General features: G+C 34.9%; 1 protein-coding gene across 1 annotated transcript in view; it reads left to right on the forward strand.

The window, feature by feature from the left end:
• The window catches only part of mtrex (Mtr4 exosome RNA helicase), a 105,150-nt gene that overhangs the window by 37,322 nt on the left and 47,714 nt on the right, over positions 1-20,114 (forward strand). The window contains exons 12-17 of the mRNA XM_039750352.1: positions 7,605-7,684; positions 8,187-8,297; positions 11,482-11,583; positions 13,782-13,907; positions 17,296-17,446; positions 19,561-19,733. Coding sequence (XP_039606286.1) covers positions 7,605-7,684; positions 8,187-8,297; positions 11,482-11,583; positions 13,782-13,907; positions 17,296-17,446; positions 19,561-19,733 — 743 coding nt within the window. The remainder of the gene's footprint in view (positions 1-7,604; positions 7,685-8,186; positions 8,298-11,481; positions 11,584-13,781; positions 13,908-17,295; positions 17,447-19,560; positions 19,734-20,114) is intronic.

Raw genomic sequence — 20,114 nt, forward strand, 5'->3', positions numbered from 1 at the left:
CCATTCTGACATTCAGTTTGGAGTTCAGGAGATTGTCTTGACCAGGACCACACCCCTAAATGCATTGAAGCAACTGCCATGTGATTGGTTGATTAGATAATTGCATTAATGAGAAATTGAACAGGTGTTCCTAATAATCCTTTAGGTGAGTGTATTTCACGTGATGTGATTTCTAACTAAATAAATTGTGACTTATCTGCATGTATACTCCGAAACTGGTAATACTCATCACTGAGATAGCTAGCAGTTTACAAGATACTTAACCCTTTTTGAAAAGTTTAGTGTTGTATGGGAATAACACACTAAGCTTATATTTGTATTATCTTTGTTTTACCTTTAGCATGATTCAAAAGTATGCTTTTGTGCACAGATTATTCTTGCCATTTGTATTTTTATTAGTAACCTCTTTTCAAAAAGCCTACTCCACTTCTTGGAGCCCATATTAACTTTAGCTGGTAATGAATGATTTTCTGTTGAGATGTCTAAGTAGCATTCAGTACCTGGCAATACTTGTGCTGCTCAATAGTCTAGTCTTTAGTACATAAAAAAATTCCAAAATTTACTGTTTAGAAGATGATAATACTTAACACTAGTGATATGCACAAACCTGCATTCCTAAAATAAAGGTAATTCATATATAGCAAGCTAAACTTTGAACATTGCTGATGCAACTTTTCTAAGTATTTCTTGTTTGTTGGTATGCATTTCTCTCCTGTTCTTGCACTCTGAATCCTGGATTTTGTCTTGGTATGCCTTTGGATCTTTGTATCTGTTTGCTGCCCATTTGGTCTATTAAGTGTTTTCTATCATGAGGTTGATGTTTAGTAGATGCTGCCACTCTTCTCTTTTTTTTTTTTTCCTTCTTCAAATTATGGAGTTTACTGTCATCTCTAATGATAAATACTTAAACTTGATTATGAATTCTTAGCAATAAAGTTCTTCCCAGCAGTAAAGTGGCTCACCAGGTTGCCCACCCTAAAATCTTTCGAATATCCACAACATATCAGGCTATATTCAGGATTACTACTTGCTTGTCTGTGTGTCTTAGCATCTTGTCTGCTAATTGTTTCTCGGTATTCGTCACTTAAATCACCTTCAATGATCTGCTTCACATTCCGCAGATGGTGCTGTTCTAATTCATCTTCCTATTACAGTGTTCGTCACATAATTGGCTTCTGAGATTTGCTTGACATTCAGCTGATTCTGCTACTGTACTTTTTCTTTCTGTCATGTCTGTCATTTCTTTCTCAGCCATTTTTCTGTTAGAAATGGATGACCTTGGGTCATTTTGCTGAGGTTGGAACTACCTAAAATTTTTGGATTTTCTGCAGCATATCGGGTCAGAAACTTTCAATCAAGAGCACAATCGGCGTTCTAGCCCCAGCCCCAAATAAAATAAGCAACACATTTTCTAAACCATTAAAACCTGATAATCATAGGTGTCTGGCACATCTTTTTCTTTTCAGCATGCCCGTACAGCTCATAGAGCTTACTTTTATGATATGAAATTAGACAAAAGCATCTTAATTTTTTATGAACTTTGCAGTGAGGAATAATTTTGATGGCTTGTTAAGCTTAACCAAAATCTGTTTCTTGGAATGTGCAGTTCCCAGATTTCATGCTCAAATTAAGCTTCACACATTTTCCATCACCCCTGTTTTAGCCTGCAATAGTTTTTATAATGCTCAATTTTAATTTTGTGTTTTACTTGAACTGTATCTGTGAATGAGTTTTAATGTTAGTATGTACATTATATAAAAGAAAATTGAATTGAGTTTTTGAAAAATACAGTTGTTAGCCATGATTTTATTTAGTCAAAACTTTAGATATGGATCAAATATTCCCAATTTCCACATTTGTTCTGCTTTGTAACTTGCATGAGGAATCAACATTTGTAATCCAATTTTTCTTTTTAGACATATGGAAATGGTTTTTTGAAAGCCTTAGACTGTAGTGTAATGCTACATTATAATTCTTTATTCATTTGCTTTTGATCACATCCTGTTGCATTTTTAGCAAGCATTTATCTTGATATTTGTGTCTTCCCGTGACTGTAATGGTAGACAAAGAATAGTGTGCCAGCTTCACTTTAAATGAAGAACATTTGAAACACTAATTGAACAAGGTAAAAAGAAGTGTTTATTAGATGACTTTCATTTTTATTAATTTTGTAATACTACAATTTAAAAGATCATTTTCCTCTTTTACCCAGGTTGTCTTGTTGCTTCACAAAACATTTTTTTCTGCACATTCCATGGTCCTGTTCACCCTTTGGAGTAAGACCCTATTGATTTATTCTTGTCTTCTACCAGCATCTCACATAACACACTGCCTTTAGCCTTCTTTAAGTGTCATTTCCTCCACTCCCAATATGGCATTTCTTCAGCCAGTCACCATTTGACTTTTGCTCCACATGCTCAACCCACCTTGGTCTGGTTCTGTTTAGTCCAGCAGATATTCTCTGAAAAAACTGCATTACATTTTCTTTTACTCCATGACACTTTATGTATCTGCTTGATTATTGCCATCTCTATTCTTTCCAACTCTGTTTCGAGTTCCGCCTTCATCAGCCACAACCCAATACCATATGGCATACTTGTCCTCACACAGCTGTCATTAAGTTTCCTTTTAATGTCCGAGGGACTTCTTTAGAAACTTAACTTGAGGCAGATTTTTAATAAATTATTTTGACGTCACTGATGAAATTTTTCATGAGAAAGCAGTTTTAGAAACTAATGCAGAGTAACTCCATAATCTTTATCTTCTACTGTACATTGGAATGTGAAAACTTAACACAAATAATGGCAAGTTGATTTTTTACTTTTGCAGAGATAGGTGAAATATGTATAGTAGCATTCAGGATCAGTTTTATCCATTCCACCATCCATCTGTCTAATTTCAGACACTGGTATCCAGTCATAATTGCACGGAGCAAGTCCCTGCCCCGGCAATATTAATCAAAATACAAAAGCCAGTTCATTTATACAGTATAGGGTATTCTCACTCTCACACCTGCACCCATGCATATCGAGCCACTTTGTTGTCAGGCACATCTTTGGAAGAGAAGAACTAGAGTACCTGACCAAAAATAAAAAAAGTACTTATGAGGTCAAACATGCATATGCCATAGATTATGCCTTCCAGGTTCCATTTTAAATTTGTGAAAAATGAAGAAAAATAATCTTTAAAGCAGTGTGTGTATGTATATATATATATATATATATATATATATATATATATATATAATATATAAAAACCTAAACTCTCTGCATTTAATTATATTAATTCCATTTCTAGGGTTCAGTTGATCAAGGTGGTGTGAGTTCTAGAAATTAATAGCCACACACATATAAACAGACTTTGTCCAGTCTACAGTAGTCCAGAGATGGTATTTCAAGGTCCTATTTTATCCTCTACCCTCCTTAGCTTTACATTATTTCTCAAAAAACATGTAAAAAGCATTGCATTTTTTGGCTTGAAAAATTACATTTTTATTAAATCACATCTTTCAACTGTAAAATGTACAAAATACTAAAAGTACAAAGTCACAAGTGTAAAAGCTATAATAATAATATGAAATAAATAATAATGATGCTAATTTTGTGTGGTATATCTTTGAATGGCAAAACTGCATTGGTTCATGGTAATTTACTTGACTCTGTTCAGCATAACGGTTCATCTTTTTATTTCTATTACATCATCTTCTTGAAATAACCTTAGATAAGTAGGAGAAACCTTGGCTGGTAATGTTCACTTTTATTCCTGGCCACCCCACAAAATCAAAATGAGATGGTGCTGGTTTATTTGAAGCAGGGTCACCAGAAACCCAAATGTGAGTGTCACTTTTGGCTTCATCAGAATCGCTATCGGTTTCACTGTTCATTCAATTTCACTGCCTGAAGACAGATTCACTTCTTTTTCACTGCTGATCTCAACATCACTGCACATATCACTGTCAAGAGTATGCAACACCTGGGCTGCTGAAAAACGTTTCTTACGAGACACCATTATGAGGCTAGGAGAAGATGCATCTGCGCTGTTGCCCAGGCCTGATTTTTACACGAGACACATTCCTACAGATTTTATTTTTTCTCCAGCCGTCTGGAGTTTTTTTGTTTTTTCTGTCCCCCTTGGCCATTGAACCTTACTCTTATTCGATGTTAATTAATGTTGATTTATTTTGTTTTTCTTATTATGTCTTATTTTTCTATTCTTTATTATGTAAAGCACTTTGAGCTACTTTTTGTATTAAAATGTGCTATATAAATAAATGTTGTTGTTGTATCTATACAGTTGACCGAGTAATGCTGTCTCATTTAATTTAATTGCATTTTTCTTGCCATCATCCCTGGAATATACTACATTCTCTACACCATAGAAAGTTGTAACACAGTTCCATCTCTGCTTTAAGACAGTCAGAGAGTATTTTTAAGTAATCAACAGACGTTGGGACACCTGTGCAAAATGTTTGCTTCAATTTGCAAGGTTTAATGTACTTTAATTGCTGCAATCTGTAGGTTGTATCATATTAGTTGTTACCTGAAGAAGGCCCATTTCTAATATGTTCTGATATATTTTTTCCAGTTTTTAAAAACCTAAACTTTAAATTTAAACCTCTGTCAGTTTACTGCTTACATTTTCACCATTTTAGGCCATTTGCTACATTTCAACTGATTAAGTTTTTGGGGGAAAAAAAAAACTGAGGTGTTCTAAAACATTTGACTGATTGTGTATACAGCTGTGCAGTGTGACCAGGAAGCCAGAGCTTATGTGCATACCATAGCCTTTGACCCAAATTATAGCAGGTTGTAATGTTAATGAACATTATAATCCAACTTTATTTCTCAACTGCATCATTGTAAATCCAGTACAAGACAGTTTAAGGGAGATGTCACCATTTAGACACCAGAGAACTAGAAAGCCACAGTTGAAGTAATTTATTGTACTCTGTACCTATGGCATTTATTCTGAACTATACTAAATATCAAGTTTTGAGAACACGATCCATATAGAATAAATAACCACTGGCTGAAGGTTCTGTTGAATTAATATTAGAAATGCTGATTTTTTTTTTTTTTTTGCTTACTTTTTAAGCATTTAACAATGGGTTACTTTTTCCCTTGTTTCCTGTATTTAATGTTAATTTTGATTTAAATTCAAGGTGGAAACTACAAAGTGCTGAACATTGCATCAGTTTACACATTGATATCCTAAGATATTTTATGTGTTAAACTCTGTCCCCCTTTGGTTCTTATGTATTTTGTATACTTTAGAAGCTTGAGTTTTTCTGTGCATATTGTTGGTCTGCTCAAGTTTTTTTCTAGCAAATGCACATACCTGAAAATCAAAACGAACATGAGTTGCTATTAAATAGCTATTTGTAGTGGTTTAAACTAATTTTTTTGTTTAAGAATTCATTTTTTTCCTTTGTGTTAGTAGAAAATGGTATATTATCAAGCACAACATGGCATCCAACTGTGTGTATGTGTCAAAGATGAAAAAGGTTTGGGGATCCACCCTGTATTTTGCAGTTTAACAGAGTAGTAACAAGAGAATGTGTCCAAAGTGGGACTGAGACAAAGGGGTAGTTGGGCTTTTATAGGCAATGGAAAGAAAGATGAGGGTCCAAGAGGGGAAAGGCAGAAGTGAAGTCAGTAGGAGGGTGTGGTCCGTAGAGGAATGAGGAAGCTAGTTAGGGCTTAGGTCTTCTCGTCTTCCGGTGAAGGCATTAGTGCACAGCGTTAACCCCTGACTCACCATTTTATGCCCAGTTAAGCCCACTGACTGCCTGTGTGCATGTGTGTGTATTAACAAACTTTTTTTTTATTTTTAATTCATTTTATTCATGATTATCGCTAAGGAATTGAACTATCAAATTAAAATGTAAATATTTCACTTATGAAGCACTATTAGATCAATAATGAATACATACAAAATATTTTAAAAAGTGAGATTATAGTTAAGAAGGTGGTTAGGGAGGTAGTCATTGAAAGTTGTTTTAGAACAGGAGCATAGTGATAATGGCTGTGAATTATTTGTGTCAGTCTTACAGACAGAGCCTGTGTTTAGATAAGTGCCATCTTCTGAGTCACTGATCATCTGTGAAAAAAATATACAACGTAATCCCAAAGTCTAACCTTGCACTCAAGTTACAGACTGAAAAGAAAATTAAGTTTTTTTTTTTTTCTAACCGCTTTGTCTGACCTCCATTATTAAAAACAATCAAAATGTCTATTTTTTGTATTTGAAGAGAGTCTTTTGCCAGTCTAGGCCTAATGACCCCAAATATTTGGGAAAAGTGAGTAGAGGCATGGTCCAGGATCTCATCCTGGTGTATTTGCCAACATTTACCGTGCCAAACGGTGTGAAAACAAAAAAAAAATCATGGAACTCATGTCACATAATCCACATGTCCATTATCCATTTGTATGGCCAAAACATAAAAACGTGTGCAGTTTTTGCAAAAGTATTAATTGTTCTTTCCTGAAAATCCCACATTGAATGTAATCATGGAAGACAACATTACCATAATACTGTGCATTCGAAGATCTGCCTTTCCTCCCTCATTCATTGACCACCATTAAGATATTATTGTGGATGATACATGTCCCCCACTCATAGTAAGGAACATTTTAACAAAAATACTTTTTGGTAGATTATTCCTTTAAGCATTTTTTTTCCAGCTTTACACATCTTCCTCTTTGATACTCTGGTCACATGAAGCCTTGTGCTTGATCACCTATACATGTAGATATCAGCTGTGCTGTAACACTGACAAGAATGGGATTTTAAGCTTCACTGAGTAATCATTAAGCTCCACGTGGAGAGACTTCATTGTACTAGAACTGTTAACTGTTTTCCTAAAAGAAAACAAATGAGTACCATATTAAAAAATCACAATAATAGAGTTTAAAACAAAAATATAATACAATTTAAAACCAGATTAAATTATGAAGAGAAGTAAGATTGTTGCAAATTAGTTAAAAATGCGAACAGTCTAACAAAGGTATCTATATTAAAATGAGATATTAAGCAGTTATGTTCAGCATGGCATAACAGCAAATATGGATCCTTTGAGATATCAAAGGCTTTCTGCTAGAGTGCAAAAAAAAAAAAAAAAGTCTTGTCAAGAAAGGTAATAAACAATGGCAAAGCCAGAACATGCAATTGCATTATGGTCAGGTCTATCTCTCACAAGCTAAATACAGTATAGACTGCAAAACATTTTAGTCTCCAGGCTTACAGAAATGATTGCACTTTATTAGCCACTCTCTGCAGCAAATTAAGGAAGAGTGGCTTCTTAATTGAATCATTCTCCATTGTTACCAGATATCTTTTTTTCCCATTTCTGTTTTAAGACACGTAAGGAGGATCTGTCTTTTAGCTGGTAATTTATAGTTTCCTTCCTTTTTCTGTTGGATTCATTTGCCTACAAAAAAGAAATGGGAGGAAACTTTTTAAGGCTTGACTAAATAAAATGTAAATAGCATTAGCGTCGGCAGATTTATTAAATTTGCAAATTATTTTCTGAAGTTGTTCAATGTGGAAATTTAAAACAAAAAAGTTTCTTTGGATTTAGTCACGTCTGTTTAATTTTGTTTCAGATGATGAAAAGAAGCTTGTTGAAGAGGTCTTCAATAATGCTATTGATTGTTTATCTGATGAAGATAAAAAACTCCCACAGGCAAGATTTATTTTTTTTTATTTAAACCTTAACCTCTGGTACTAAAATAGCATAGTCTCTAAAATATTTTTTTTATTCTGGTGTTTGTACTCTATATAGCATGTGTTAACTGGTTAAGTAATATGATCTACAAATGTTTCTTCATGTTCCAGCTAACATGACTAACCTTAGAACATGTGCCATGTATTGAAGTTAGGTCAACTATATTAACAGTTGCTTCCCATACACTTAAGTATAAACATACTTTTATATATTGTTCATGCCTCCCTTTTCCTGTTTACAAGAATAATTTTATAGGAGAAAGTAGGGTGAAATGACACATTTTATTGGCTAACTAAATAGATTACAAATGCAAGCTTTTGAGACAGCTAAGGCCCCTTCATCAGGCACCTTTAACCCACTTTCTCCTGTATCAATCTATGGCTAACACGGTACAACACCCAACTACTAAGAATAATTTTAGTGGTTGCTAACTTGTTTGTTTTAAAATATTGTTTTAAAGGTTGAAAATGTATTGCCATTGTTGAAAAGAGGTGTGGGCATTCATCATGGTGGCCTTCTTCCCATCCTCAAAGAAACTATTGAAATTTTGTTTTCTGAGGGACTATTAAAGGTTAGTAACATATTGAATCAAAAAGGCACATTCCTTTTGTTTGTCTATATAAACTTTTATATATTTTATCTATTAGCAGATCTTTTGTCTAGAATTATGAGCTTAGTTTATCTTTTTCTAGAATGTTTCTGTCCACTGTTTAAGTTTTAACAGCATTGAAATCTATTTGCCTTCTGGTAATATATTTCAAAACTAAATTTGCTGCTTTCAAAGTGACGTCATACTGATGAGGACTACCTATACAATTTTAAACTTGAATATTTACTTAGTTAAACTAAATCATGGTTTAGTCTTAAACACCCAGATTGCAGTTATGATTAACTGTTTAGATGTTTATAGTAACTCTTCTGAAGGGTTTTTATTTATTTATTTTGTTTTAGGCACTTCTTTTCTTGCTGATAGAACACAGTTAACTTGTACGCTTCCATTAATAACATGCTGAGAAGCTGCTACATAAAAACTAATTTGTCAAGCAAGGTTTTATTTGAAAAGACTTTGAGTTGAAGGTTCACAAATGTCATACTTTTAAACCACCCTTTTTCCTTTTCCAATATGGCATCTTTAAATATTAAATTATTAAATGTCAACTGACATTTTTTCTCAAGAATATTTTATATTGGCTCTGAATTAATGCAAACTTTCAAAATGTTCAGCTTTAGTTTTATGTATCTTATGCTACAGGTGCGTTGGAATTCATACTTAAAGGTACTTTTATTCCATCAATTCATTTGTTCATTTTTGAACCTGATGAATCCAGAGAATCAATGCCTTTTTCCAATAAAATCAGGTACAATGCATGAGTTAATTTTGCATATAATCTAGCATTTGACGGTTAGTTCCTTCTTGCATACAGTGCTGCAGGTCATGCTCTGGAAATGCCTAAGCTCAAAGGAAAAACAACACACACACATAGCAAAATGGGCAATTTTATGAATGCTACCTTTGTGACTGGCTAATTGTGTGACTTTTACCACAATTGAACAGTACAGGCAGCTCATTGCGTTGAAATGAAGTCTCAATGCCTTTTGAGTTGGTGCATGATCCCTTTTGGCCGGCAATGAATTTCTAGTAATACCAACAATTAGAGTGTGCCCTACTTTTTTTTTTTTTTTGCTTGTTGATTCGTTAGGCTTCTCTTGAAGTGATGTTACCAACCCAGCACACCGCAGCATAGAATACCACTTTGGCCATCACAGAGTTATAGAAGATGTGAAGAATGACACGTTCCACATTAAAGGAACACAGTCTCCTGTGGAAAAAGAGCTTGCACTGCCCATTCTTAAATAGTTCCTCTGTGTTCTGAGACCAGTCCAACCTGTCATTAATGTGGACCACTTCTGCATCCACTCCTTGAATAGTGACTGGCACACAGGCTCTTTTGTGTGTTGAAATTTAATAACCAGTTCAATGGCTTTGCTTATGTAAGATTTAGATGATTCTCTGCACCAATAAACCAACTTTTCTCTTTATTTATAACTGTCCTATCCTCTTATCAATGCACCCCATAAGTGGAGAGTTATCGGAGATCATCTGCAAGTGACATGACGTGGTGTTATTTTTATAGTGTGAGAGTAAACAGAGTAAAGAGAAAAAGTGGCAGGACTGTTTGTTGTGGTGCTTCAGTGTTACTCACATCCGTGTCAGAAACACAGTCGTTGAGTCTCAATAACTGCGGTCTGCCTGACAGTCCATTATCAAGGGCACCATAGGCTCATCCACCTGCATATCTCTGAGCTTACTCCTTAACAGGGATGCAAGATGGTATTCTGAAGGTTCTGCAGAAATTAAAAAAACATAGTCTTCACAGTGCTGCCAGCTTTGTGCCGGTGAGAATAAGTCTTGTAGAGCAGATTGATAACTGCATCCTCCACTCCAATTTTTGTCCAATAGGTAAACTGCAGTGAATAGACTGTAATTGGACTGTAGTCATTAGGTGAAGAGATGCCTGCGTTCCTTGGAACAGGAACAATGCAGGATGTATGGGCAGACTGAACAGGTGACAGAGGAGATCACAAAGTTGGTCAGAGCAGGCTGTAAAAACTCGGACTGACTCCATCTGGTCCCGCAGCTTTTCATGTGCGCAGCTTTCTCAGTTGTCTCGTTACTTGCTCTTCAGTTATGGACAGTCCACGCTGATGGTCAGAGGTGGAGATGTCAATGGCCATTCCAGTTAACCTGGTAGGAGTTGTTGATGTAGTATGGATGATGTGGGGAAGACTGGTCATTAGAAGAAGGTGGCAGTTGGAGGGAAAATCTATTAAAAACATTGGTTCAGTTTGTTAGGTTTGTCCACATTCCCTTCCAGCTACCTGATCCTTGGATAGTTTGAGTCCAGTAATTATGCTCAGTGCATTCCTGACATCCTTCATGTTATTCTGAGTGAGTTTGTTTTCTATTTTAGCTTTGTAAGTTTCCTTTCTTTCATTAAACTTTTTCTTTAGCACATTGTTTAAGTCATTCAGAGCCTCTTTATTACCAGAATTGAATGCTCTGTTTTTCTCATTGGAGACCTTTTAGCTCCTTAGTAATCCAGGGCTTGTTTTCTGGAAGAAAACACACTATCTTTATAGGTACCATTTTGTCGACACAAAAATTAATATAATCTGTTCTGCAGTGACATAGTACCTTACTATTGTCCCTATGTGACACGTAATTTCCCGGTCTGTCATTTGGAAGCAGTCATTCAGAGTCCCATCAGCCTCCAAATTCCATTTCCCCACTATTCTGGTGGTATCAAGTTTCCGTCTAATAACAGGCTTGTAGCTGGGTATAAGATGAATCCGGTTGTGCTCTGTAAAGGAGCAAGAGGCTACACTTAAAGGCATCTTTAACATTTGAATACAGCGGGTAAGAGTGAGTCATAATTATAACTGCAGAGTCAGAGCTAGTCATCATTAAAGTGTTGGTGACAGAATGAATTATTTCCATTGCTAGGTTCACATTTGCGGAGGGAGCTATTTAATATACCTTAAACATTAATGTGAATGATGTAGTTAATCTCCCTGGACAATGCTAGTATAATATAATTCTGAATCTGTTAACATAGAGTATACATTGATTGGTTTCATATACAGCTTTCATTGGCCAGCAAACCAAACACCTTAGCCAGTGGTATTCTGACGCATACCTCTTTATTTGTACTTTGTGAATGGTAAAATAAGATTTTTTTTTTCCTTCTTTACAGGCCTTGTTTGCCACAGAAACATTTGCCATGGGAATTAACATGCCAGCCAGAACAGTTCTATTCACAAGTGCACGCAAATTTGATGGGAAAGATTTTCGATGGGTAAATGTTTTCTATGGTCCCTAAAATGAAGCACATGTTCTAAAATACATCAGATCTAGTAGTGCTTTTTATTGAAAAATCCAGACGTGTTAATGTTTTGAAAGACCAAAGGCAAAGTGCTTTCTTTGTATTTAGTTCATTTTATTTATTTATTTTTTGTTCATAACAATTTGTTAGTTAAGTAAGTAAACAGTGCATATTAGTACATTTGAAATAGCACACCAAATACTTTGCAAAATATGCTTTGAAATAAATGCATTAAATATTCATGCATATAGGTTTTACTTTTCCACTCATTCATACTGGACCAATTCTGGGTCACTGATTACCCTAATGTGCTTGTCTTTGGAATGTATCCACTAAGTAACATGTAGATTATATAATTTTGTTTATTACCCGTCTTGCTCATTTCTTTACAGAATATGTTCTGTTTGACCATTGTTTCTGTACTAATTTCAAAACAACAATTTAAAAAATTTGGTTATATTTATATACTTTTAAGACTTGAGTGTATTACATGTAGTTTCTGCTGATAACATATATAGGCGCTGTTTGGAACAGTAATTGTTCTCTCGTTCTCCCTGTATGCATCTTTTCAGTTACTATCTCTCTTTTCACGGCTCTATTCCTTTGTATCTCAGTCTGTAAACTCCTTTCTCCATCTATGTAATATTGTACTCTTCACATGTGCAATGTATCCGGAAAGTATTCACAGCGTATCACTTTTTCCACATTTTATGTTACAGCCTTATTCCAAAATGGATTAAATTAATTTTTTCCTCAGAATTCTACACACAACACCCCATAATGACAATGTGAAAAAAAGTTTACTTGAGATTCTTCCAAATTTATTAAAAATAAAAAAATTGAGAAAGCACATGTACATAAGTATTCACAGCCTTTGCCATGAAGCTCAAAATTGAGCTCAGGTGCATCCTGTTTCCCCTGATCATCCTTGAGATGTTTCTGCAGCTTAATTGGAGTCCACCTGTGGTAAATTCAGTTGATTGGACATGATTTGGAAAGGCACACATTGTCTATATAAGGTCTCACAGTTGACAGTTCATGTCAGAGCACAAACCAAGCATGAAGTCAAAGGAATTGTCTGTAGACCTCCGAGACAGGATTGTCTCGAGTTACAAATCTGGGGAAGGTTACAGAAAAATTTCTGCTGCTTTGAAGGTCCCAATGAGCACAGTGGCCTCCATCATCCGTGAGTGGAAGAAGTTTGAAACCACCAGGACTCTTCCTAGAGCTGGCCGGCCAAAAGGCACCTGAAGGACTCTCGGATCATGAGAAACAAAATTCTCTGGTCTGATGAGACAAAGATTGAACTCTTTGGTGTGAATGCCAGGCATCACTTTTGGAGGAAACCAGGTAAATACCATCCCTACAGTGAAGCATGGTGGTGGCAGCATCATGCTGTGGGGATGTTTTTCAGCGGCAAGAACTGGGAGACTAGTCAGGATAAAGGGAAAGATGACTGCAGCAATGTACAGAGACATCCTGGATGAAAACCTGCTCCAGAGCGCTCTTGACCTCAGACTGGGGCGACGGTTCATCTTTCAGCAGGACAACGTCCCGAAGCGCACAGCCAAGATATCAAAGAAGTGGCTTCAGGACAACTCTGTGAATGTCTTTGAGTGGCTCAGCCAGAACCCATACTTGAATCCGATTGAACATCTCTGGAGAAATCCTAAAATGGCTGTGCACTGACGCTTCCCATCCAACCTGATGGAACTTGAGAGGTGCTGCAAAAAGGAATGGGCGAAACTGGCCAGGGATAGGTGTGCCAAGCTTGTGGCATCATATTCAAAAAGACTTGAGGCTGTAATTTCTGCCAAAGGTGCATCGACAAACTATTGAGCAAAGGCTGTGAATACTTATGTACATGTGATTTCTCAGTTTTTTGGGTTTTTTTTTATTTTTAATAAGTTTGCAAAAACCTCAAGTAAACTTTTTTTCACGTTGTCATTATGGGGTGTTGTGTTTAGAATTCTGAGGAAAAAATTAATTTAATCCATTTTGGAATAAGGCTGTAACATAACAAAATGTGGAAAAAGTGATGCGCTGTGAATACTTTCCGGGTGCACTGTATGTTTGTCTTTATCATATTTTATAACAAGTTGAAGGTTGTGTTCTCTATTGTGTTGTCTGACTCAAGTAATTCTCATTTATTTTGTTTTATTCTTGCATAGATTACATCTGGTGAATACATTCAAATGTCTGGACGAGCAGGCAGACGTGGCATGGATGAAAGAGGAATAGTTATTTTCATGGTTGATGAGAAAATGAGTCCAGTAGTTGGGAAACAGTTACTTAAGGTAAGTCCTTAGTCTTGCAATTTTGTTTTTAAATCTTATTATTTGTAAATGGTTACACAGTCAGATAAAATTGTAACATTGTTTCCTATTTGTAACCACTTTGAAGCTCATTTCATTTGTGATTTATCAAATGTAATTGTACTAATACTCATTTTGAATACTGCACTTTAGGTATTTAACAAAACCAAATATGGTTCAGATATTTAAATCTTCTTGACTTGTTAAATATCTGCATACATGCCAGATTAGACTACAAGAGCAGCATGACTCCTTTAAATTTTTTATAAAGGCTTTTATTTATGTGCTCCTCGTAATCTTCTTTAATGACTTCATGATATGGATAAAGTTATCTTTAATTAAAATTTTCCATCAGTAAAATCTCAAAATGTTTCATAAATCATGATGGAGATCAACCAATTAAAGTTATTTTAATTGGTTTATTAATGTGTATTTGATCTTTGTGAATTGTGAATACACATTTGTATTTATGTGTATAGAATTAATGATAAGCAAAATAACATAGGTACTGAACTTTGGCCTCCTTAGACGTCTAGTTTACTTAGCCTACATACAGTTAGCTACATAACTATTTGGGCAGTGATACAATTTTCGTAATTTTAACTCTGTATACCACCACAATGGATTTGAAAATAAACAATCCTTATGTGAGTGGAAGTGTAGACTTTCAGCTTTAATTTAAGGAATTTACTAAAAATATCACATGAGCTGTGTAGAAATGACACCAGGAGTGATCAAATAAACCATCAGGTATATTCTTAGAGACGGCACTGGTGAGCTCAGCAACACCAGAAGCTAAGGAAATCCGCAGAAGACAATTGATCTGGATGATTGCAGAATTCTGTCCTTGGTGAATAAGAAACCCTTTACAACATTTAGATAAACCACAAACACTCTCCAGGAGGTAGGCCTATCATTAACAAAGTCTACAATCAATAGAAGACTTCATGAAAGTAAAGACAGAGGGTTTACCCCAAGGTGCAAATCACTGTTAAACCTCAAGCATAGGAAGGACAGATGAAACTTGGTCAGAAAGCATTTTTAAAAGCCTGTCCAGTTCTGGAACACTTTTCTTTGGATAGACGAAATTAAGAACTGTGTATACCAGAATATCGGAAAGGGAAGAGTATGGAGAAGAGAAGAAAAGAAACTGGTTATGATCTGATGAATCCCACATCATCTGTGAAACATGGTGGAGACAGTTTTATGGCATGATCATGCAAGACTACCAATGAAAGTCAGTCACTAGTGTTTATTGATGATCTGACTGTTAACAGAAGTAGCAAGATTAATTCTGAAGTGTACAGGGCTATGCTATGTGCTTTGATTCAGACAAATGCTGCAAAGCTGATAGAATGACGCTTCCTAGTACAAAAAGATAATGACCCCCAAAACATTCTGCGAAAGCAAAACCAAGTAATTTTCAAGGCACCGAACTGGATTTTTCTTCAGTGGGAAAGTCAGTTAACTAACCTCAACCCAACTGGACATGCATTTTAGTTGCTGAATACAAAACTGATTGCAGAAAGTCCATTGAACAAGCAGCAACTGAAGACAGGCTACAGTAAAGGCCTGGCAAACTAGCACTTGGAGATGGCCATGGGTTCCAGACTTCAGGCAGTTATTGACTATAAAAGATTTTCAACCACATTATGATTGTTAGTTTGTCCAAATACTTTTAAGCCCCTGGAATTTTGCAGAAAAATGTCTGTCATTCCTAAACGGCTTATACAATATTTTTGATAAACCTCTTAAATTAAAGTCTATGCTTCACTTGATTGCTTTACTTCAAATCCATCGTGGAGATGTACAGAGGCAAAATTATGAAAATTGTCAGTTTCCAAATGCATATGTACCTAACTATTTCTTGCTAAGTTCTGTTTTTTGTACACATTTATTACTTGTTGATAAGCGTATATTACATAACCTATGTCCACCAAATTTTAAAGCAGAATTGTCTTGATTTTTTTGGTGGTATTATTAATATTTCTGGTGGTTAGTATACAAGGAAGTGTGGTGTTTTTCTTTTTTTCTTTTCTCCTTTGGCAGTATATGCTGCATTAACTTATTTAGCAAGTTAAAATATATACAGTATATTAAAACTATTAGTCTGTTTTTATTTTTAATTCTGTTTTTAATCAAGCTGTTTTAAATTATTTGATCATTCAGTTTACATGTGTTTTTTTTTTTGTCTTCATGTGTGTTAAGGAGTTATAGTAACTTTTTAATGTTTAGTTTTGTTGCAACTGTGGAAGTTCAGTGCCATCAGCATGTTTTGCACTGTGTTTAATTATGCTTTACTGTTTTAATATCCTGTTTAAGAATGCTGTTTAAATGGCTCATAAAGTATTGTGTTGGGATCTTGATCTCTGCACATTTTACTGTAATCTAAAAATGGAGTAAAGGCTTATCTTTGTTGCTGTTCATATGTATACATTAATAACGCTGCTGTGAATGCTACCAATGTGACTAAAAATAGAATAAAATAAATAAAAACCAAGAAAGATGAGGATATTCATAAGATTTCGTACCCCAGATATTTTAAAATGCAGTATCTGCTCAAAATTTCAAAATTCCCATGCCACAGCCACAAACAATTTTTTTCAGACATATGGTTCCATTCAGTGAGCTTTTCAAAATTGATGTATAAGTTGTTGTTGTGTTTTATTTTGTGCAGACACCACTAATATTTAACTTATTCAACATATACATCAGGAGAGAGATATTTGACAGTTCATTTTATATGTAAGAAATTGGTGTTGGGAGTGTAACTTCTTGCATTATTTTTTCCTGTAAAGTTGCTGAAAAGAACTTAAATGAAGTCCACCTTTCAGCAAATGAACTGTTTCAGATTCTGTTCTAATTTTATATTGCATTTGTGACAGTCTTATTTACTGCCATTACCAAGGAACTATATGTACAACACATATAAAGATATAATAACAAAAGGAATTCAAGTTTTTCAGAGTTCTCAGAGTAAGGTTTCATTTGCCCGTTTATTCAGTTTGGGCCAATGACTTGCTCTGGAAAGAATCTGGATGATTTCGAATGTTGCGCTCAACTCACACCTGCCCACCTATATATATATATATATATATATATATATATATATATATATATATATATATATATATATATATATATATATATATATATATATATATATATATATATTGCAGCTGTCTGCACACGCTGAAACTTGAATTTTCACATCATCTCTTAAAAGTTATCTCATCATAATATATCCTTTAAAGACACTGGCAATTTTCATTGAACTTTGAATCAGGCAGTGTTTGAAAATTTCCATCAAGAAGTAAAAATTTCAATACCTGATGTGTATTTCTGGAATTTTATTAAATTTTTTTTTTAGGGTTCTGCGGATCCTCTGAATAGTGCTTTTCATTTGACTTACAATATGGTGTTAAATTTGCTTCGTGTGGAAGAAATCAATCCAGAATACATGCTGGAGAAATCCTTCTACCAGTTTCAGCATTACAGAGCTGTCCCAGGGGTAGTGGAAAGTAAGTATCATCCCACATTAAGGATTATATTGCTTAAATGTGTGGTTTTGATTATGTTGGAATTAGTTGTATGTGCCAGAAAATATGAGAAAGTGTGTCATGGAATAGCTTTATTTTAATTTTGACTGAAGTGCTGCGGTTTCTCATGTATTTAATCACTTTTCCTGTGATTTAAAATAGGTTCACAGAAAATGTGACCAGAATTCCAAAATCAGAATAAAGAATTTATGCACTTGTTTTGAACATAGCTATATCTGCCGATAGTTCATAATGTCTGAAGCCCAAATATTTGATCAAATGTTTATTGTGCATGTCATGAAGTCCAGCAGATGTAAAACATTTTCTTTTCTTTTTCACTTCTAACAAAATATTTTGCAACTACCACATCATTCAGTCAGTGGATTCTTTATTAGGATAACCTGTCTTGACAGGTAGTCCCTCATTTGCCCACAGAACAGGTATGAATTTGTCAGGAAAACTGCAGTTTTTTTTTCCCTATTTTAACTGAGAATTGTTCACAGCACCCTGCGCCTGCACTCGGTGAACTCGCCTGCACTATATAAAAAAACTTGTGGTGTTTTGTATAGTTAAAAGTATGTCTTAGTGATTTTGACATGTCACCCCCAGTATGTTTCCATTTCTTTGAATATTAGCTAATGGAGGCTCTTTTTTTTTTTTTTTGAGATAACTCAATTTTAGTCTCATTCGACAGATGCTCAGCTGGGTTAACATATGTTTTTACCGAAGCTCACGCTCTATTAAGCTAAATACATTGTCATATTCTTAGAAACATTCCAGGACATTTCTAGCCTTATGGCTCTTATTAAAAGACTGTTTGCAAATGGGTACACCTTTACAAAAAAAGTCAATTGATTGCTTTTAGAGCTGAAACGTTCTGCTTATGTTAAGAGGTTTGGGGAATATGGGTAGAGAGCTACCAAAATGGACATTGAAAAAGTAACTGCCATCAAACTCTTTCTAAAGCTCTATGCAAGAATTTTACACTTCTACTCACTTCTCTCAGGTTTGTTGGATTCCTGCTCCTAACTGTGACTTTCAGCTCTTTCCATGATGTGTAGTGGAATTCAAATCAGGGCTCATAAAATGCCAATTCAGAATGGTTCAGTGCTTTCTTTTCCTCCATTTGTGGGTGCTTTATGAGGTATTTTTCAGGCATACTATATTGTGGCAGGCTCCAGAGCTTGTTTGTGTTTCTCTTTTAGAAGTAAGGTCCTTCTGTGTGTTCTACCATGAACCCTGTTTGCATTTAGACAACAATAGATGGTTCGAATTGAAAATATTACCCCTCAAACTTAAAGGGCATCTTGGACCAGTTTTGAAGTTTCTGTTGGTTCTTTCTCCACCATTTGAACAGTCTTTCTTTCTTTTTATCTTGTGTGGCCACATCCACTGATGTTGTCTTCAGTGATATGGACCTTAAACTTCTTGATAATTTTGGCCTCAGTGGTCACGGCAACATCAGGCTCTTTGAGTATTGTCTTCTCTCCTTTATGTTGACTATACTTAGGTGTTAGTGTCTGTCTTGCCTCCTCAGACAATTCTCTGCTTTTCATTCTCTTCCCCCAGTTTAGTGTGACACAAAGTCATTTTCTCCATTTGGACTGACTGATTTATTGTGAGATTAAAGATGCCTGTGATAACTATTAAAAGGCATTAGTCAGCTTGAAGGATCACTGTAAGACAAATTCTTAAAATTTCTAAAGGGTTCCATTACTTTGAGTAATTGAAAATTTATTTAATTTCTCTGCCTTTTTTTTTTTTTTTTTGATCCACTGCAAACCAAAGAATTCTGTGTATGGATGTCAAAAGATCTTTTAATTTAAGTATTTTTCATGACTCCTTGTACATTATTCGAATAAAATTAAAATTTTGGCATCAGTTTAACGTTATAGGTTTTTGTACAGTGCCAACCAGTGACATTTGGATGAATTGTAAACTGCCTGGTTCTGTTTGTGAACATCCATCAATAGACTAAAAAGGAAAATGACACAAATAAAGGCAGCATTCTGGAGCCACCATAGCAAAGTAAATTAGAACCAAATGGTTTTATGCATTTTGTGGTATATTAACTTAACTCATGGTCTGTCTTGAAGAGGTGAAGACACTGGAGGAACAGTATAATGCCATCGAAATCCCAAGTGAAGAAAGTGTAGTTACTTATTACAAGATACGACAACAGCTGGCCAAACTTGGAAAGGAAATTGAGGAGTATATACACAAGCCGAAGTATTGTTTACCTTTTCTGCAGCCTGGTCGCCTAGTTAAGGTTTGAAACTTTTCATTTACCTGTCCGGCCGTGCAGATTTGGTTAGCTGTATTAACTGCTTTCTTTTAAAATGAGTTTTATTGTTCTGAACTGGGCAATAATATTTATTTAGATATAATTCACTTTAGCTTTTATGTGATCAGATATCTGTATGGAAACTTGTAAATGGTATTTGTAATTGCAACTATAGATTTAATCCAGTAGTTCCTGTTCTGTCTTTTCAACGGTAGTATTTTAGTTTCAACAAATCACAGACATTTATTAGTTAAAATAATTCTAGTTAATGACTGTTTTTAAAAGTTTGATTTTTCTGCACATAAAATATTTGTAAAAAGTAACAGATGCCCATATGTCAGCCTTCATAAAGTCAGCATTTTATGA

The sequence above is a fragment of the Polypterus senegalus genome, chromosome 4, assembly GCF_016835505.1.
Source record: "Polypterus senegalus isolate Bchr_013 chromosome 4, ASM1683550v1, whole genome shotgun sequence".
In the NCBI taxonomy this organism is placed as follows: domain Eukaryota; kingdom Metazoa; phylum Chordata; class Cladistia; order Polypteriformes; family Polypteridae; genus Polypterus; species Polypterus senegalus.